Source organism: Lytechinus pictus, chromosome 14 (genome assembly GCF_037042905.1).
Source record: "Lytechinus pictus isolate F3 Inbred chromosome 14, Lp3.0, whole genome shotgun sequence".
NCBI classification, from domain to species: Eukaryota; Metazoa; Echinodermata; class Echinoidea; order Temnopleuroida; family Toxopneustidae; genus Lytechinus; species Lytechinus pictus.
The window spans coordinates 443,688-466,330 of record NC_087258.1 but is presented as its reverse complement, the minus strand read 5'-3'; the positions used below and the strand labels follow the sequence as shown (position 1 = coordinate 466,330).

At 36.7% G+C, this 22,643-nt stretch overlaps 1 protein-coding gene across 1 annotated transcript in view; it reads left to right on the top strand.

The window, feature by feature from the left end:
- Positions 1-606: 606 nt before the first annotated feature.
- LOC129276812 (actin filament-associated protein 1-like 2) overlaps positions 607-22,643 on the top strand; it is a 67,047-nt gene continuing 45,010 nt past the window's right edge. The window contains exons 1-5 of the mRNA XM_064109655.1: positions 607-776; positions 11,720-12,813; positions 17,777-17,865; positions 18,939-18,967; positions 19,597-19,738. Coding sequence (XP_063965725.1) covers positions 11,961-12,813; positions 17,777-17,865; positions 18,939-18,967; positions 19,597-19,738 — 1,113 coding nt within the window. The 5' untranslated portion in view covers positions 607-776; positions 11,720-11,960. The remainder of the gene's footprint in view (positions 777-11,719; positions 12,814-17,776; positions 17,866-18,938; positions 18,968-19,596; positions 19,739-22,643) is intronic.

Below are 22,643 nucleotides of genomic sequence, written 5' to 3'. Positions count from 1 at the left end.
CTACATGTATCTTCCCTTTTCACTTTCTGTTTTGCCATGCACCTTGTGAAGCTGTATTTTTCTAGAAAATAGAAGTTTTCAAAAATGTATATTATATGTAAATGACCGAGTCACATAAGAAGTACTTAGGTGTTTTTTTTTTTTCATAAGAAAGATTTGTTTGTGTGCAATCTATATGAATGGCCTTCTCTATTCCCTTCTTTAACTTTATAGGCATAAAAAGAGATTAAGAAGGGGGCAGGGGAGAAAAAGAGCAAAAAGTGGCCTGAGTTGAAGATGTAGAGAAGAGGGACAGGGAATGGAGAGAGTCAACATAAGGGGGGGGGGGGTATTGTAGGGAGAGAGAGAGAGAGAGAGGAGGGCTAGTAAGGGCTCTTTAGAGAGTAGAGACCAATTAGCTGAGCTCCTGTTCACTGATTCTGAACAGAGGTTGCGTTTACGATCAAACAAAATTTGACTCTGTGGTTTTACTTCAAAACCCTTCCAATGAGTCATACATTGCACCTTTGATTGTGAGGGAACTTCTGTGTGAGCTGTAAGACAACAATCTGAAAGTTCTATTCACAAGTGAAAACAGTGACAGCAGTGATTACAGTTCCCCCTCCCACACTCTTGTGGTTATTGTGGATGCTTTCCTGTCAAGCTCTTCCTAATCATTCTGCTATGTGGAGTATTCTGGATTAGCTGGGGCAAGAAGTGGTGTCAAGCCCACTTTGTAATTGGTTAATTAATGGATCAAGCTCATTTCTAAGTTTGGACAGGATCGCATGATTTATGTAATGTATCAACTTAATTATGCCTTGTGATGTTATGTGCCCTTGGATTTCTCCTTTACTCTACCTTGACTCATCAGGGTTTGCTTTGTAACTGAATCTTCTCTTTCATCAGGTTCCTCTTAACCAGTTTGACCACTTGAAAGGGTTTATATTTGATGTGGAGATTGTAAATGGAGATTGATTTAGTTGTCTATTTGATTTATTTTTTGGAAATTGAAAGCTTTGCTGAGATGAGTGTTTGTGTGTAGCCTGTGTGTAGGGTTCAACAGTTGAACATTGATGGTTGATCTTTGTCAGTCAGTATCATGCTGTCTCCATGGTTGATGCCAAGTGAGTTAGTGCCTCCATATTAGTCTGCTGTGCAAACCCTTCACTTGAGTAAAGGGTCTGAATTGCAGCCTACTCATGCCTTGTGTACTAAAGGCCCTCTCGCTCTGAAACAGCAAGTTTTGTATGTGCTAGTCTTTACGTGGAGACACACTTGTTGATCAAACTTTCAATCAGGGTCTGTGCCTGAAGACTACCTCCATATGACCAAGAAATGGCATAGGCCAATTGGCCTATAGATTCTATTCATAGATTCTTGAAGAATGTTGGAATGTTGCGTAATATGTTATCTCTTCTGATATCTTATTGTTTTAGTAAGGCCCTTGCACCATTGCCTTTCTATTGTAACTAGGTGGTTTCAAACCGCCTCGATCACAAGAATCCCCGTTAAATTAGGAGAACATTTCTAGGCTAAAAAATACCCATTAATTCCTGCATTCACACCGCCCCGAAACATACTCTTCGGGATAAATTCCTGAAGTTAGGAGCATTGCGCAGTATGGTCTAATAAGCAGGCAAGGCGCGAGATTCAAAACCACTAGCCCAGCAGCCACCCACGGCGCCCGCGCCCAACGACATGCTGGGCTAAAAGTTCCCGTAAATTGCTTTCACATTGCCAAAATACCTGCGACCTTGGAAAAATCCCCGCGAAAGTTCTCGTAATTTCGCCAAGTACCTACTATTTTGCGGGTATTTTCTTTCGGGGAAATTACGGGTAGTTTGCTTTCACATTACCAAAATACCTGGTATTTTCTGATCCGGGTAAATTTCCCGATCAGAGAATACCTGGAACTGACGAACTTCGAGGCGGTCTGAAACCACCTACTGTATGTGACCTGGCATGACTTGGTAGCAGGGTCAAGATTAGAAAGGTTTGAAGGGGGTTGTCAAGCTTATAGCTCAGCAAGTCCAATATACACTGTTCAAACTTGATGTGATATTTACCGCAATAGAGGTATCATCTTTGTTATATGATTTTCCCAAGTCCATTTTGTTGATCTAAGGAACTGAAGACTATGGTTGCGAGGGGGTGGGGGAAGAGGGGGCTAATGTTTTATTATAGAGATATATATAGGCCTATATGTAGTTACATGTAGGTACATGTGCATAGGACTACGTGCAAACTATTCCTACTTTAAAGAAAAGAACATTTCATTTTAAACCAGTATGAGATTTCTTGTAGTATTGAAGAAAATTTATTAATAATTTGTTCCTTTTTCTTGACTGTCAGGGAAGACAGGTATGCTTGTAGTCCAATGTGTTATTTACAATGGCCAGTAGTAAAATTGAAAGGTTTTGTATTAGGTTAATTGTTGAACTGACCGTCTTTGAACGCCATGTGTCAATCAAGGTATATGTGTCAATATCTCCATGATAAAACCCATCTTCACAATCACAGTACTTATGACAGTCATTGACTATCATTCTAAACAAATCATTTAATGACCTAAATTAATGTTTACACTTACTTCAACATTTGATTGTATGGCAGGCTATATCATCTGAAGTGTACTTGTAAGGTGCACTACAAGATTATCTGTTTTCTTGACACCACCTTTGCACGTTAAGAACCCACTGCACTATACGTATAAGAGTAGGGGGAAACCCCGGTGTAGTGGTCCACCTGCATTCCCCCCAATCAGTTATATCGGGAGGAGAGACCTGCGGGTCATAGTGATTCAGTACGCTTTTCGCCTCCCAGGCACAGGTGATGCCAAACAAATAATAATAATATCCTTGGCTTGCTCACATGATTTTTTTTCACCTTGATCATGCATGTACCTTGGCATGTTCCCCTGTACATTGTAAAGACTTAGCTTTATTTTGATTAATGCTTTAAAGGGCAAGTCGACCCCGATGTTAACTCAGAAAAAAAAACAGAAACAAAAAACTAGACACAAATTGCAAGAAACATATTTCTTATGGTTTGTTGAAAATCCATAAAAGAATAAGAGTTATGCATGTTTAAATTTTGATTTTTTTTTTTTTTTTTTTTGGGGGGGGGTCATATGCATCCAGCTCCATCACATGTAATCCCATAGAAGGCACCCGGGGGGGGGCCACTTACATTGACAAGTGGATACCATGCGCGACCAAACAAACACGTAAAAAGGATGTCTTTTTCACGATAGGGCACGTTACGTACGTAACGTGATAAGGGTATCAAAAACACAAAAATAATGAAAAAAGGATGTCTATTTCGCTAGGAAAGTTACGTGTTTAGGGTCAAATTTTCGGGGATGACAAAACAAAATTAAAATGTTTGATAAAGGATGTCCTTTTTGCCCCAACACTACGTGTTTAGAGTCCGATTTGTGGATTTGCGAGTTGTGGAAGGTGGGGCCGTACGAAACCAAATGGTGTGTAAAGGTAAAACCGACGACCGACGGACCCGTACGTGACAATATATCGCTGTACTTGTTTAAGGGGTTCATTTCAGGGAATGCTTGCCAAGAGTATCGTTTTGTTTTTAGTACTTGTTAAGGGTAGGGTTTGAGACGCCAATACTTGTTAAGGGGTGCATTTTCAGAATATGGAAAATACGTGTTTAGGGTGCTTTTTGAGACCCCTTGGTCGCGCATGGTATCAACTCGGCAATGGAAGTGGCCCCTCCAGGAGAAGGCATCCGAACCAGTAATGGTGGGGGTGGGGTGGGGAAGAGGATGGTTTCAGATTTGTCATTTCAGTCGAAAAACAATTCCAAAGCCCCTCCAATAAGATGCAATTTTCTCAATAATTTGAAAAGGATTTTTATGATGTGCATTCATGACTTTTCATGTACACTTATAACTATGGGGAAATATCAGTAATCCAGAACAATAAATGAATGGTACAGTGTAGCTGCACACATTGATGTCACAAATTAAAACGGAGGATAAAATTTTGACACCACACCTTTATACATATTTTTGTTGTTTTCTTCCTTCAATTTTATTAAAACAATCTTGACATGATGGTATTTTTTTAGTTTAATAGCTTCATGGTCACACCATTCATAGCCTTAGCCACATTAGATCATAAAAATGAATAACAGATGCATTGCTATTTATGCTTGAATAATAATTCACAACTAATCTTTATTTAAGTAGGGTATTAGTTTTGGAGCCAGGAAGGGGCTACTTTATAATTTCAAGATCGTGTTTTGATTGATATAAACCGATATTCAGCTTTATGAATGCTCCTAAAAATATACTTTTGCTGTATAATTGTGCAGTGAACACTCCATGTTATGACAGACTTTAAAGGAAAACAAATTATTGGCTTGGACTGGTCATTTTTTTTTTTTACTCAGCTGATAATGAATGTGATGTTTTTAATAGTTCCCTTTTTGTTTAAATCTAGGCGATAATTTATTTTGATTATATAAAATATCTTGCTTTGATATTTATTTCTACTTTAAAGAGAGTCTCTGAGATGATAAACATTTTCCTTTCCAGAAATTATTGATAATACTAGCATTGCTAGAAAATATAAATTAATGAACTTTTGACATCTAGGTAGGAATACACTGACTGGTTGGAATCTTTCATTGAAATTCAAAGTTATTTCAGGAATTTGTAACATTTGATATTGTGACAATAGTCTGCCATTTTAGCTAGATTTGATTCAGCACACATGACGTGTGTAGGCCCATGCATGTTCAAATATTTAGTGACCAGTCGCCCATCCAGATGCAAAAAACTGAAATTCATGTGATCAAATAGTTAAGAAACATGATGAATGATAAATGAATTAATAGATACATTTGAATGAATTAATGTTAAGCTGTGAAAATGAGTAGAGAAACGTAACTTAGAGACCTAAGACTTTCTACTTTAAATGAATCAGTAATTATGGATAAGATTAATGATCAAGTGAAAAGTAAATGAATTTAATTGATCTGTATGAACAATAGAGTCAATGTATCATAAAAAACAAACAAACACTCAGTACCACAGAATCGTTGAAACATATTGCACTTTTATGTAAAGTTTTTGCATCTCTATATAATTCCCTTAGCTGGGTAGCTTTGTATTTGAATGAATATGGAAAGTCAGTTCTTTGGTAAAATTATTTTCACAGTCATCAGATTATCATTCAGTTTAGGGTAAAATGAGGAACTACTCTAATGTAAATATGTCCAGTGATTATTCTGTGTAGACCACATGTGCATACATGTATGTTGTTTATAAGCCACAATATTTAAAAATATTGGTATAAGAGTCCAGGAAATGGCCTCTTGGACCAGTATCCATTTACTGTACTCTGGAGCATGTCATTTTAAATGTATTATAGTCGATTTTCTACTGCACTAACTTTCATACAATAATGTGTAAAAAAAAGAGTGCTGTTTGTTTATCATTGCCAAATATTCAGGCCTCCTTCACCTCCCCCCCCCCCCGAAACAAAAACAAAACAAACACCCCCCTTATTTTAATAGAGAGCTGGTAGAATTTCCTTACAACATACTAGTAGGCCCTGCATATTAATCATCAATATTTTCCATTTAATTTGATGTATTCTCTATTTCTACATGTATATCAATCTCAGGCCCTTTAATTGAACTTTATCTTTACCCTTTTTTACCATGAGACTGTTGCCATGTCAGCAACATGATTCCTATATTCTCCATCAACCTGCTATTACACTGATGACATCATCCATGAATTCTTGACATTAAATGTTGCGAGCACCACTGAGTCATAGTTTAGAGCTGCATGTATTGACACTATTTTACCCTCAAAACACAGCTTTAAAAGAGTGTTTGAAATGGATCGGAGTTGCAGTGTTTTATAATTTTTTGTTGGACCCAAGACCCAAACATAAATGTCTTTCAACATGCAAACTTAAATGAAACACTACTAAAAGTGATGCATTTTGAAACTTTGAATTAAAAGGACATTCGGTAGAACCATGTACATACTTGCTTAGAAATTAAGTTAATGTTAGAGAAATCTTAATTATTATGAGCAGCCTGTGACACTGGGTTGTCTGGAAGTGTTTCATTCCCTTTTTCACAACAAAAGAATTGTGCATCTTTTGGTCACATAAGAGCTATTATCACTCTTTCATATCAACAGAGCGGGATTAACCCTACACTTATACCCCTTTTATAAATTCACCCTGAAATAGTCTTAATTGAATGTGGATCAGGATAGCACAGCTCTGCAATAAAAAAAAACGCGTTCATGATTTTAGAAAACTCTGAATTAGTGCAGCAAGGATGTAGGGTTAGGGTTAGAATAAGCCAGAATAAGCCATATTATTTGAGAATCCTGTTCATCAATTTTAAAGTGCTTATAGAAGGAGAACTCAAGTAAGTAATGCAGTTTATTCTGCTCCACAACCTTTCATGAATTGGAAATAAACTGCATTTGATCCACATCTGGTCCGGAGCAGATCTGCATCCATGAATACATGTATGAAAGGGGTATTAAAGAGGAAGGGTGAGTAATGTCTTTGGTCTCATGTCAAGCAAGAAGCATGGTATCATGTCTCCTTAGAACAATATGGTGAGGCTGACTAAAGGATGTGAAGAAAGAGTCAGGATCCTCTACCTGCTCAGCTTGAGTTGTCTGCCAAACCAAGGGGGTCCTTTCATAAAACTATATACGAAAGATTTTACAAGCAATTGATGACCTTGTGCAATTATGCTCCAATTGTGTGTTAAATCGTTTGCATCTTTACAAAGAGCTTTATGAAACATCACCCTGGGGGCAACTCATTGGGCCAAGCCAGTAGGTTCCCTGCCAAACAAGTCATGATGCATTCATATGATGTGGGTGTATTATGTACATGTACATATTCAATCAGGAATAAACAGATAATAATGAGCAATAACAGTCTCAAGCCATGATCCGATTTCAAGAAACTCTGGAAGGGACTTTTGTCCCAAACTAAGGATGATGGCATTTAAAAAAATATTATTTAGCCTGTTAAGATAAAATAAGTTTCTACATGCTCCTTGAGCCATCCAACAGAGTTTATATTTTTTACTATTTTTTGTGTGTAAAGGCCTATAAGGGGTTATAACTCTGGTATAACTTTACTATAAATTATTTCATTGCTTGTATTTTCTAGAGGCAAATAGGGATTGGAGAGCATTGATAACTCCCCCTCATCTACAGAAAATGACATTGAGAATATTTGTTTCTGTTGGATTCATCTTAACTTCATTTCAGTGAAGGTGAAGTTTATATACCTGCGTTATGGTTGTCTAGACCAAAGTGATTTATTATGTACCACATGGGGGTCAGGTCATAGTCTGCAGATAAGTAAAATCCCTAGTTTCCATGGTTACTGTGAAACAAACATGGAGCAACTTTAGAGTCTGTTTGATGCTCTAAAGAGGGGGAAAATGCACTTATGATTTTAAAGGAAATGAGATGACTGCTAGGGGGAAGGGAAGCTAGTATAGCATGCTATGTATTACCAAGTTCCCTGATGTCATTGTGGTTGTACATCTCTTTCACCTTTTAAGCATTTTTGCAAACCATTTTTTTGTGTCCTCACACCTTTTGATAATTTTGATATCAGTGAACAATGTGAAGTGGGGATTTGCCTTAAATATGGCAATGATTAATTGGAATGATGTCTAATAGCTTTAGATCTTGTCATGTACAATGTATTTAATACATTTAATAAACATGATTCAGTGGGATTTAGGATCACATGCACTATCTCTTCTTCCTGAGGAGAATTCATTTCATCATATTCTGTCATGTGTGTACATGTGTCTTTGGCACCCTTAGAGGTGCTAAAGTGATTCGGACAGAAAAGAGTATTTGCTCCACCTCACCTGTCAAAACCAGTTCTGCAAAATGTAATGATCGCAGTTCAGAACTATCTTCACAATTGAAGTGAAAGTAACTATTAGGAGAAAGGTTAAAGTTGAAGTCCAATGGCATAACCATATACCTGCCACATTCGTGGCATATGCCAGTACTCACCTTTAACATATCAAGCAAACTTTTTTTCTTATTTTTCTTGTCTGAACCATACTGGATTTAAATGGTATGGGGATATGGGATAAAAAGGATATCGCTTGAATTGTGTTTTCTTTTGTTTCCTTTGTAGGCTGCACACGCAGACTTTTGAACAGAAGACCCCTCTTGCTGAAAGTGAAACAGCAGGTCATGTGCTAGTCTTGTGTGAAGACCCACTTGTAGATCAAAGTTTCAATCATAGTCTTAGCCTGCAGACTACATGTCCCCCAAAAAAAAATACAGTAATACAAACAACAAATTTCTTGAAAATTTTCACCAGTACTTGAGAGGGGGGGGGGGGGGAAGGGGTGATGAGAAATATGTCCCCATATCTCCCCCTTAAAGATTGGCACCCATGTCCCCTAGCCATCTTCGTCTATTTATCTCTGGCTTCTGCAGTTCATGTGGATTTTAAGTGCAGTCGACTTGAGAGTAAAATGGAAGAAAAAAATTCTGAAGAAACACAAACCCTTGAAAATTTTGAAATTAATCTGACTAGGTATGGTTTAATGTCTGATGTGGTATACACTTCTTAGGGTGTGTTTATGCTTCCATTGCGAGGACAGAATCAGCGTTTTCAAACATGGATTCAAAACGCCGATCGTAAACGTGGTTCTGGGAGTCTGTTTATGCTTAACTTTTCAGAGACGAAATCACGATCTCCAGTTGGCTTCGCATCGTAATTTTCATTGAGCAGGAAAGCGAGGTCAAATTGGGCGCGCCCTTTTTCGAAAGTTTTTTTTCCGAGTGTTGTTATGGGGAAGGTACGTCGACTGTTATATAAACATCGAACAATTTCCGATATTTCAGTCATTGCATGGAGCTTCTTGATATAGCCATATGATTTCCACCATGGTGAGGATAATAGTAAGAAAAAATAAAGAATATTAAGTTTACTAAATAATAAAATTTGTTTATGCTACTGGGGCATCTGGCGATGTCTCATTATAACTCATGTTCCAGGGTTTTTTTTGGTGTAAATCTCTCAACGTTCATCGTGATGACAAACTTGGAAGAGTAATACTAGTAATAGTACTACACATGCAATACAAGGGAGATGAGAGGTAATTCCATGGAGGTAACATGCGACCATGGAGCAATGCGACTGTATTTGCCCGCGGATTTTCATCTCACCGGAAGCATGAACCAAATGACGTCATTTAAACACGTTTACGATCGTGGTTCTGTTTATACTTCCCCAGAAAGCCTGATTCTGGTCAAACGACGTTTACAAACGCACCTTTTTGTGAGTTAACGATCGGCGTTTTGAAACAGCGTTTAAATGAAAGTAAGCATGGACGCAACCGTGTTTTGGACTAATCACGTTTGGAAACGCTGATTCTGGCCTGAAAAGTGGAAGCATAAACACGGCCTTAGTTCATCAGACTGTTTATTTGAGCATTCACTCCAGGCACAAAATTTTTCTTTTCAATGATCTCATAGCCAGAGGACAGATTTATGAGGGCGGGATAATCCTCTTTAATCTTCAGATTATATCCACTTATGGAATTAAAATTTGAATGAGAGTTTCATTGACCATGAGGCATGTATGAAGTGCAGTCCTGCTTTAGGCTCTAGATCTACATAGTATGTGATAGGTTGTTAGTTTTATTCACTTTTCGTTGATGTCTATAGAAACTAGATTCCTAGGCCTTGTTCCTTGGCCGATTGGAATACTTTCTCATTCACCCCAGGATGCAGTACTTGAACAGTTGTCATTGATGCCAAGTCACACTTATCGCTTTGATTAACAATAATGTGAAACATAGGCCCACATTGGGTGTGTTCATCATTGTTTCATTTTTTCTCTTTTTCGAGAGGTTGTAAATTAAGAATGATACATTACATGTATCCTTTTAAAATTGTGCTTGGGCTAATACAGTAGATGTGTGAACCTATCTGATAGGGCCTTAAGTTTTGAATCCTTAACATGTAGGCCCTATGTATAATATCCTTCCTTCCTAGGTAATTTGATTAACAGGGTTTGCAGGCCTACATCATGTAATAGGCTCTTTTATAAACCAACACCGTTTTCTGTTTTTCTTCCTATCTTCACCATAAGATACCTACATGTATCTTATGGTGCTTACTACAATCTTTTCATGTCAATTTTCAGGGAAAGTGTGATTGTTTTTGTGATACAATTATCATAAAAAATTACTGCATAGGCGTAATTGATTAGGGGTTGCACCATAATAACAAGAGGACATAGAGAAAAACAGATAGAGTATAATTGCACAATTTATTTTTCTTTCTGATTGCTTGCTAGACCTAGGACTGGAAGTAGAGCCAGAGATCTACCCTTCAGTTATGATAATCTCTTGATGTGAAAATTGAAAGTTGTTACGTACATTATGACCGTATTTGAGGTTAATTCTCTTATGGGGATGTTCCAAGATTTACTCCATGTTTTATACCCCTTTCATAAACCCAATTATGCGGATAATATCCGCATAATTTGGTCGTAAAATCGGAGCGGGACCAGAGTTATCCGCATTATTTCGATGCTGCAATTATCCGCATAGCGGCATCGGGACCAGATTTTGACTTTATGAACGCATTTCCAAAGTAATGCGGATAATTGCCATGGTGTCGTCACAAGGTCACCCTTTTCCAACACAACCCCATCGGAGGGGGTGTGTGCAGTTGCCATGACAATTATCCGCCTTTTTCAGGTCGGGCGCTCGTAAAAAATAGTGCGGATTATTTTCGGAGTTTGTGAATGCAATTTTTATTGAATTATCCGCATTACTCTTAGGCGAATAATTGGAGGATGGGTTTATGAAAGGGGTATTATACCATTCTTGATTGAACTAGAGGGTCATTTTGATTTATGATAGGGCTTTGAATATGTAACCATATGGGGCATTTAATTACATGTAGTTTTTAATTTATACCTTATCCTTTTTTTCCTTGTAAATGCGGCTCTGATTGTCTGTTCAATTACATCTGATCAAAGTTTAATGCATTGTTTTTGGCATCTCCAAGGATTTCATATGCCCATTGCTTGAAGCTGCGACAGTTGTCACATAAATTCCTTAGCATTTTCATAGGTCTGTCATGTTGACATCACTTATTTTGCAAATCTTTCTCCTCCTTCTGCCTCATCAGTGAACTTAAGCCTAATCATCAAGACTCAGTGAGGCTCACATGAGTGATTTCTAATGATGTTTCCGATGAGCAGCGCTCAAGCATTTCATCATTATTTTTTTTCCTGATTAGTTTTGCTAGAACCACGCAGACATCAGTGTGTGGGATCTAAGGGGTTTGACGTGACTGATTTGTGTATTAGCAATCAAGGATGTGGAGAGGGTATGTTCCTCAAGAAACTTTTGATCCGACTGCAAGGTGACATGGACTAATTAAAGAGATTTGGAATGTCTTGGCTTAAGTTGTGACCTATGACTGTGCCTCTGACGCACTGGGAAATGGAAAGCTTAGCAAATTGTTAATTTCTGATGGCAAGTTGAAATCTCTGTGGATATATCAGAAGATTTGTGAAAGTTGCTTGCCGGTGAAATTTGGAAAGACCTAAAGCTGTAATCAGTTGAATAAGTGACAAAGATTTAGAAGTTAAAACATGCTCCCAGGAGTACATGTATGTGAACAAAATAAGGATTTCAGGTAAACCATTTTACTGCATGACTGCAGCATTTATTCCTCCTTAGAAGTTGATACGGAAGAGCGATGAAAGAGACTGGAATGTTTGTCATGAATGTACAATTTAGGTAAACATTCAGTTAACCCATAACATTAGCCAAATGTTTTTGTTCAACAATATTGCCTTAATGCTGGAGGTGCTTTCTCAACATTTTCATTGAAGATAGTCTATTTACTTTGAAGTTCTTCACTGGAAGCCTATACTCTTTGTACCCTCATATCCTCAACCAAGATGGAAGGATTGTTATGTTTGTCAAAACCTGCAAAAGAGTATGCTGAGTTTCAGGCATGCCTATCAGAAAACAACAATGCAGACCCTGATTCTGAGGATGTCCCTCACAGAACCAGCCTCTCTGGAAAGCTATCTACGACATCGATGACCTCTGTCGGATCAATGTCGGCAGTGAGCAACGAGGAGCTCAAGGACTTCCTAGAGCAGATGAAATGGCATATCAACAACAAGCTGGACAATACCAGGATAGAGATGGTGGAACTACGGAAGAAGGTGAACTCTATCGATGAGAAACTAAAGATTGTCCTTGAGGAGAAGGAAGGTTCCTGCGAGCATTGCCACCAGGAAGTTGAAAATGGAATATTGGAACCAGGGGAGGATAACAGTGGAGCAGATGGAGATGGTGGAGGGGTTCCTTCCGTAGGGAACTCCAAAGGTGGTGTACGACGAGGAAGTGGTAGTCTAGCAAAGAGCATCAAGGGTGTCTTCATGAACAGCAATAATAACAAAGTAGATAGGCATAGTCATGGAAATCTCAAACCAGATAAGCAGATCAATGGTGGACCCATTGCTGAGGAAGAAGAACTTGAGAAACGGAAAACTGTCACATTTGGACAAGATGTGGTTGTAAAAGAATTCCAGAGAGTTTTTAGTGGAAGGAAAAGATCAAAGAAAGGTCAGAAGGTCATTGTCAGGGAGGAAGTTCCAGAAGAAGATGAAGAAGAGGCTGAGGCTGAGAGGAATAATTTGGAAAATGGAAAGCACAGTGAAATTATCAAAGAAAATGGGCATACTAAAGATGAGGATAGTGATGATTTTACAGATTCTGAAGAAGAGACGCAAAGGTCAGAAGGTAACTATGATTTATCATTACAAAAAATAAAAATATGTCGCATGCACTACATTTGGATCACACTGGCAAACAGTATTTAGATTCTGTTGCCAGCTAAAAGGAAGAGCTTAGATGTAGGCTATAGCATATGCTCAATTATCTTTTGGTTAAAAGTAATGAATAATCAACAAGTTCTTCTAAAAATGATTAAATTTTTCCATATTTGGTAACTTTTGTTGCATATTATACATGCACCACAACAACTGCTTAATTTGAATGAGCGAAGAAGGATGTACTTGGAATTTCCTGTAATAAGTCTTGACATACTGTGCTACTTTGTTTCCTTGCTGTCATATCTGACAAACTTAAATGATTTTTAAAAAGTCCAACAGAAATTACAGCAACCGTGTATAAAAATGAAGTTTGTATGATTATTACACTCACGCTGAACTTGAGAAAATAAGTTCACCTACTTTAAATCATTAATCTATCAAATTAGATACATTTCCTTCCCTGTCGAGTTCATTACCAGTCAGGGTTTAGGAAGCAATGAAATCTAGCCATTTCATTGAAAGCACACCTAAGCCACGGATTTAGAGATTTTCTGGCCTGAGATATGTAATTCAATCATAACCTTATGAAAAATCCCTTGGGAGAACCTCCATGAAAATGAGTTTGAAATTATTAAAGTGGGTGTGATCTTTCATCACTCTCTCATTGCAATGTAGGTGGTTTACTAGTATTCTGCTCCTTATTAGAAATTACATGGTAAAAAAGAGACTTTTACCTCAATGTATCTTTTTTAAATGCCTCTTGCCACCAAGAGTTGAGTCAAAAGGCCCTGTCACATCAGCAGTCCATGCAAGCCTTGTGCCCGGGGGGGGGGGGGGGGGGGGGGCAGTCAAATATATTGCTGTACACACGCGTGACAAAAAAACGCGTTCAAAGGGTTTTTAGTTTTGGACGCGGTCCGCGCATGGACTCGTTAAGGGTATCAAAAACACAGATTTTCAAGAAAAAGGGTGGTTTGGAAAGACTGGTCAATGGTCAATCGCGGTGTCAAACGTATTTAGGGTATGTTTTTTCCCCCAAAGCTTTTTTTTTAAAGACTAGCCAAACGTGTTTAGGGTTTGTTTTTTCTCCAAGCTTTTTCCCCGGAGGTCATATTTTGGCGACAATTTGTTTCGGGTCCAAATTGTGTAAATAAAGCCTGCAAAAACTTGTTTAGGGGGTTATTTTGCACACAGAAAAAACTTGTTTAGGGGATGTTTGGAAATAATTTGGTCACGCGTGTGTACAGCAATACATTTGACTGCCCCCCCCCCCTCCCCCGGGGCCTTGTGGGTGATCTCCCAAAATTCACCCGCAGCAAAGTTTTGAGCATGTTCAAAACTCTTCTTTGTTCATATCAGACTTGCGTGCACTTCTGTGGGCAACTGCGTGTGAGATACGTGCAAGATACTGTCAATGCGAGAGACCTGCGGGCAACTTGCGGGTAGCAAAACTAGTTACCCGCAAGTTACATGCAAGGCTCACATGGAAACATGTGACGGCTTTAGTCTTAACTTACTATGAGTGTGTCAATGAACTGGAAGGATGGACTGAGAATGGTGGTTTGGGTTCATTGGATGCATCGGTGATGACAGCTTATCGTACATCACAAGACATAGGTTCAGAATTGCATTAGAGTGTAAATGAAGCCAATATGACAAGGGAAAACAATTTTTTGAGTGTAACTTGCAACCTTGAAGCTATGTGTTCACGTTTGCCCTGTGTCAATGAACCATATATGTTTGAATACTCACTGTGGGTAATAGGATTGTCTGTTGGGTTTGTTTGGTTTTCCAAAGTTGGAATTATTTCTGGCATTAATTTTCAAGAATGGCAAATTTTGTTTGTTCTTAATTTTGCTTGTGTATAGATGTGTATTGATGTGTGAGTTCTTGTTTGTTTTGAGTTTGTATATATACAGCTCTATGTTTTTATGTTTTTCTCCTTTCTTAGTTGTGGAGGGGTATATTTTCAGTGATTAATCACTAAATCTAACTATTGATGTTGTTATTTTGATGAATGTTCATTTACATAGCAAATGTTGTGTCAATGACGCAACATTTGGATTTCCTCTTGTCATGGTGAATGATTATCATAAAATCATTCATGATGGCTACTGACACAATGATAGTGTTTCCTTTTAGTTTACATCAATCATCCGATTCCCTGTATCAACTCACAAAGTCAATATTGAAGATAATCTAATATGAAATACAAAATACAATTACAGGAACAGGTGATGAAAAAACTAGAATGAGGGTAAAGGAGGAAGGAAAAGGTTCCCAAGTGAGAAGGGAAGTGCATCTTTTTGATAATTAAGAAATAAAATTATCCAGGTACATGTACTTGTATTGTGGTTGTGCTGGGGAAAATGGGAAAATGAAGGTTAAAAGGGTAAAATATTGGCATATGGCCAGGGGTGTTGTGTAGTTTGTAATTTCCACTTAGCTGAAATATGATAGCTTGTGGATTGATCAAGCTCTCTTATTTAATGGACAGAATTGTAAGACTACCAGGAGCTGAATGGAACCTTGTATATTATGACATAATTAAGCAACTTGGGCTTGGATTGTACAAGACCCACTTGTTGGTTCATGTTTCAATAAAGCAGAATTTGAATAATAAGTTCCAAAATGTGGTTTTAAGTAAAGTATCATTCCAATGCAAGTAATTGTATTGAAATGAAATAAAAACAGAGGGAGAGAAAAAACGGTTTATAACAGTAACAAGCCTACTACCAGTGAGTATTATTTGAAAATAAATTAAGAACCTAATTATTGTATTTCACCTCATGCTGTTCAAATGGACTTGAGAAACAGTTCTGCATTGCAATGTACATCAGTAGCTATAACAAAAAAAACAGTCCCCCATAGGTTTATTATAACAGGTATGTCATAAAACATGCAAGCTTTACAAATTGATAGGTAAATATGTCAATTAGGAAATAAGTTGGGACTAATCCCATAACTGCTCATGAATACTGACAAATTTAATTAGGATATTGGTGGTTAGCTCATTTACCAACCCTGCTCAAGCAGATCCTCTGCATGTATTTTGTTTTAGGCTGTTTTGTGTTGTGTTTCCTCCAAAAGTTTATAGGTTAATGGATATGGTGTTGAAACTTGATTGTATTTTAAAGAGACATGTTTATCTATCAAACACTTTTAATAGACATACAGTCTTGCATACATTTTATCACCTGGAGAAGGGAGAGTGGAGGGGTGGATGACAGTAGCATTTTTGATGCAGAATAAAACTTTTTTAAAGTTTGATGTGGGCATGCTGATTCTGAGCCCCTCATTCCCTCTTAATGTTTTTCATTTGACTGAGCACTGATTAATTCATATTAGAAAACAAAATTTGTGCTTGGTAACATTCATGGATTGCAGCAAGCATCCAAATCTGTATTATATAATTTTCTGTCTCGACAATGATGTTCTTTTTTTCCTAGAGCAGTACAAAACCCTATAATTAGCCATATTTAGTATAATTGTTACTGTTACCATAACAACTTTATTAAACTAGTCATTTCTTATCAATGGAAAAATACACTTCGGCTACTTGGAGAATACTCCCCCCCCCCTACATTTGTAAAAGAAAAAAATCAATAGTCATTAATTTCCAAAAGAGTTCAAATTAGTTGCTATTGGATTTATAATTTTAAACATAGCATCAATCTTTTCACCCCCCCTGCTTCACTTCTCCCTCATGCACATTTTCTGTTTAAACCCTGTTTATAATTTGATTTTCCACTGCTATTTTCATGAGGAAATACAATTTAACAGCTCGTTAAATTAAGATTTCCATGAATAAAATGACTGGTTTATAAAGACATTTGAATGATTCAATTTCACTCTTTCTTTTCAAGTGGTTTACAAACTTTACAACCGCTTAGCTTATGTACTATCATGGACCTACTAGGTCTATGGTACTAGTAGGCGGTGCTGCACCATCCCGAGTTTGCTCAATCTCGAGATTTTAGCCTGATCGGCCCTCTTCGCGATTAATCTCGAGATTCAGGAAACCCCGTCTCCACCATCGCAAGAAGAGCGATTCCTGCTCGAGCGAGGCAACAGGCCCGATATTCCGAGCATGCGCACTTTCGGATCTTGGAGTTTCAATGGCCCGCGCTTTTGATTAAACTTCCCGCGATATGCAATCAATAGGCGGTGCTGCACCATCCCGAGTTTGCTCAATCTTGAGATTTTAGCCCGATCGGCCCTCTTCGCGATTAATCTCGAGATTCAAGAAACCCCGTCTCCACCATCGCAAGAAGAGCGATTCCTGCTTGAGCGAGACATCGATGCATTATGGTCTGACGCCGTGAATAAATAATCCCGAGTGCGTCTGCACCTACGAATTAGCGCGATAATTCGTAAAATAGCGTGCTATTTGGCAAATAAACCTGAGTTGACTTGGGATTGCAATCTCGAGATTTTTCAGATCGGGATAATTTGCCGGATCAGAAATAGCGCGCTAATTTCAAAACTCGGGGTGGTGCAGACGGCCCTATTGAGTCACTATATGGTCAGTAGAGGAAACGTGTGATTCTGGCATGTATTGTGCAATTGAATTCCTTATTTTAATTGGTAGAGTACCTGCACGCTATCACTTTCTCTTTCCAATATCCTTTTATAGTCTTTCTTTCCATTCTTTTGTTCAGAAAAGCTTTGATTCTTTCCATTGGTTGTACTTTTGTTAGCTAATTGTACTGTTCCATAAAATAAAGTGACTTTTGAGTAAATTGTTAAAGTGTTGAAAAATAATATAATTATTTCCTGTTAAAATATATCTTTAATTTGTAAAATCAATTTTGACCAATTGTGATAATTTATATATGTAGCTACACAAACATGATTTGTATTTGCTCATCTGCTTTACTTAATATTTATTATTCCTTCATCTCACTTTTGTTTTCCATCTCTTTTTGCAGCTGCTACATCAGGAAGCAAAGGGCTTACAATAGATATTGCAAAGCTGAGAGAAGAAGCGTGGAGGAATAGCAAATCTGTCGATGCACCGGTAAATCAGTATTCTTTTGACATAAATAGTTGAATCACCCCCACCCTGATCACCTTCAACTTTATCTAATCATTATGTATGGGAATATGTGTTCATATTATGTTTTTTATTAAAAAAAGGAGATGCATATTCTTCAGGTAATTTACCAACTGAAGATGTACATGTTGGTGTAGCTTCTGTACATGTATAAGTTGAAGGCATCCAATATGAAATCATTTCAAACATCTTCATATGGCCAATACACATAATTATGAGAGAAACATGAAAGTGCTATTAATTATAATTATTATAAGAATGATTATAATGGTAATGATGAAAAAAATATATTGAAGGTCAAGTCCACCTCAGAGGAATGTTAATTTGAATCAATAGAGAAAAATCAGACAAGCATAATGCTAAAAGTTTCTTCAAATCGGATGTAAAATAAGAAAGTTACGACATTGTAAAGTTTCGCTTATTTTTCACAAAATAGTTATATGCACAATTTAGTCACTTGCAAATGAGAGAATCGATGATGTCCCTCACTCACTATTTCTTTTATTTTTGATTGTTTGAATTATACAATATTTCATTTTTGTACAGATTTGACTATAAGGACCAACTTGACTGAACCACAAAACATTAAATAATGGTAATTCCACATGTTCAGGGAGAATATAATATAATGATAAAATAAAATACAAAAGAAATAGTGAGTGAGTGATGTCATCAGTTCCCTCATTTGCATACTGACTGGGATGTGCATATAACTGTTTTGTGAAATTAAGTGAAACTTTAAATGTTATAAATTTCTTATTTTACATCCGATTTTGATGATTTTTTTTCAGTGTTATGCTTGTTGGATTTTTCTCTTTTCATTCAAATCAAATTTTTGGTGGGGTGGACTTGTCCTTTAACATCTCACATTCATTCAATTTTGTAAATGTTTAATGAATTAATATTAGTTCTCAGCAAACTCATCAGCTGATGAACTTGATGCTAACTGTTAATCTGCTAAAAATATTTTTCTTACCAAACTGTAAATATTGTGGTAAGGTGCAAGTTACAAGTCATTTTTATCCCTTGTTTTTCAGAATCAATACCAAAACACAACAATTGGAGAGTAAGTATTTTATTGTGATTTAACCTTTTCATTGTTTTTTTGTCTAAAAAATATAATAAACTTGTATATACAATGGTATCATACTTCAACAACAGGTGCTATAAAGAACATATGACCATTTTGTAACAGAGCTTGGCAAAGTGATGGAATGTTGAACAAAAATTGTTGTTTTGTTCAGTTTAACGCCTACACTCTTACCCTTCAAATTTTCTTCATTATTTTTCATGGTTTCATGTGATTGATTTCAAAGAGGCTTACACTTCTTGGCAAGATCCACTCCATCAAAACATTGATATGAAAAAAATGAGTACATTTTGATTGTAAAACTGACTTTGTTTCGACATAAAAATTGTTTTGGCAGCTCAGATATAGTCATTTTTTTATTTATAAATGTATGTAAATAGTCGCAGCATCATATTGTCTGAAAACAGCCTCCTCGCTCTTGCAGAGAACAATCTCTAGCAAAAATATATTGCCACTTTATGTCATAATTCTAAAATTAGGCTCTCCTCATGATGTTCATTTTTACATACAATGGTTTAACAGCCTTGAAATGACTTTGTAATGATTTGTGTCACATTACAAAGAGCTTCATGAAATACCCCCTCATTGTCTATCCTTTCCAAAAGTCTTCCAGAAGATACCTATGAGATACCAGTACAAGATGAACCTCCAGCGTTACCACCAACCATTAGCAGACCACCAATCAAGAGAATAATAGATGAAAGAGAAGACTTCTATGAAGATCCAGATGATCAAGAATCAGGAAGGGTTTGTAGATTTTTTTTTAAGAACTGCAACCCATGATGAACATTCCTTTTATATATGTGTGACCTGCCACCCCCAAACTAACAATAAATTGCCCTAAATGATTGTCAAGATTTGTATTGAGCTAGAAAAGACACATTCCAAGCTTTGAAATGGTAAATATAGTGTGATAATTAAATCAACAATAACTCACACAGGTACACCCTGTACTTAATGGAATGTAGATGATATCATGTGAGAGCTTCAAAGACTAAGGAGAAAAGAAGGTTTGATTTTGGGTTTACTCAAACATGAAGTGTGCACACTACATAGTCTTTAAGTGTAACTGTGAAATAAACCAGACCAAAAAAAAACATGGTGCCAGAGAAATTAATTGTGTCTTTTATTTGAATTTACAACTTCATATTTGACAATATGAAGAATTATTATTTCAGATTAGCAAATTTAGCTCATTACTTTTGATCAGAAAATATTCCCTGGTTGTTCATTGTTGTTTTGGGGATGGCATTTCATATTTTCCAGAATTTTGATAAGGGACATCCTGGTGTCCATAATCAGTATTGATGGTACATGACTTGTACATCTGTAAAAAAAATAAAATAACACTTTGGATTAATTTGGGAAATGATTAATTCTTTTCACCAGCATAATCTGCCAAAACTTGTTTTTCTTAGCTGCTCTCCATGAAATTCATACTTAAAACATGATAGTGAGTTTGTATTTAGTTTTGATATCAAATTCTAAATCATTGCCAATCATTTTGACTTCTCTAAAAGCTAGCAACATCGGTAAATAGGCACGCTTATCCTAAGAATTAGAGGATGCAGTGGGAATAGCAAAGTGCTGTTTGACCTGTTTTGAATGCTGTGTTTACTTTCTTTATCATATCCCGAAACAAAGCGAAGCAATCGAGAACCAGCCGCACAGTTTGCAAAGCATTTACTCTTCTCCTAATTTCCTTTTTACTTGGCATTTCAAATTCTCAATATTTCCAAAAGCAACAAGCTGCAGGTAGATTTGCTATTTGTATATTAGTAGGAGTGGGCTATACGTGGGTCAAAAATACTTTTTTGGTCATTTTAATATGGCAACAGTTTTTATTTATTCCTTGTAATGTATCTCAACATAAAATGACAATATTTTTTGCTTAGGGTCCGAGAAAAAAGTGTGCTGGGCAAAAATCCAAAATGGCCGCCAAAACCCCCCAAAATCGCAGTTTTGGCCACTACTTCTTTATTAGGTGGCTCTTTTCTCTGGTTTTGGTGTATATTCATATGTTTTTGGGAGCAGGCAATTTGTTTTTCCTAATATTAGTACTTTTAAACCATTATTTGTAGAGTTAAAAGGTGATTTTACCTAAATTTACCAAGTTTTAGACCCCCTTTTCAGTCAAAAAGGGGGTTTCATCGTCTTGTGGTTCTTGCATTTTAGACGATGCGAGCTCCACAATTGCAAGCAGTTGCAAATAGCTATATTGCTTTTATTCCTCTACTTTGGGTTTTACGGATATTTGCGAAATATATCTATAAAAGTATAAATATAAAAAAATGTCAATTATCCATAGGGGTTTATATACAGTATACTGTACATACTGCACCGCATACACATACATGTATGTCCCTGCATAGACCACCATGACATATTGTATATAAACTATAGTGTCATAGAGATGAGCTCTAAGGTTTAAAATTAGATGCCTCAGAAACTGAAGATATGTTTTGTCTCAGAAATTGAAGACATCTTTTGTCAAATATGCTCATTCAGGGGGCGAAGAGAGGTTTAACAATGGATTATAGTGAACCCCACATAATGACATTTACACTGTAGCTATTCTGGGCCCGTTGCATAAAATTTACCATTATGGTAACTTTGCCATCCAATGGTAACTTGCATGGAATCCTTGATTATGATTGGCTGTTGATCAGCATTACCATGGTATTTACCTGACATATAACATAGGGTTAGACACCACAACCAGGTAAAAAAAAAAAACCAAACTCCAAATGAAGTAGAAATTGCTAAAATTGTGATGTACATATATGATGTTTATGTGCAATTTATGTTACATCAGGTTAGATCATGTACATCAGCTGACAAGCAGTCAAATTCACAATCTAATTCTACATGTAAACCTCAGATGCTCATTTTTATGACACTATATAGTTTATATACAGGCCTTGTTATATGTCATGGTGGTCAATGCATGGATGTATGCAGTGTCCCTGTAGTATGTACAGTACATCGCATAGCCCCTATGGATAAATTACATTTTCTTTTATTTGATAAGATATATTTCCCAAATATCCGTAAACCCCAATTAAGAGGAATAAATGCAATATAGCTAAATGAAGCTGCTTACTGTACTGTTCAACTGGTATCGTCTAATATCCAAGAACCACAAGACGATGAAACCTACTTTTTGACTGAAAAAAGGCTTCAAAAATTTGTAAATTTAAGTAAAATCACCTTTTAACTCTACACATAATGGTTTAAAAATACTAACTTTAGGAAAAACAAATTGCCTGCCCCCAAAAACGTATGAATAGACACCAAAACCAGAGAAAAAGACCACCAAATAGAGAAGTTGTGGCCAAAAATGTGATTTTGGGAGGTTTTGGCGGCCATTTTGGATTTTGGCCCGGCACACTTTTTTCTCGGACCCGAGACAAAAAATATTGTCATTTCATGTTGAGATAAGGTAAAAGGAATTAAAAAAAACTGTTGCCACAGTAAAACCAAAAATCACCCATTTATAGCCCACTCCTAATATTAGCTTTGAAATAGCTGATTCAAGAAATGTATAAATCTATATGTATATATTTCTTTCAATGTTTCTTCTTCAAATTTGAGTGCGTTCCTGCTCTTAATTCAATGAAGTGTGTGGAGATGACACAATATGTTACCAATC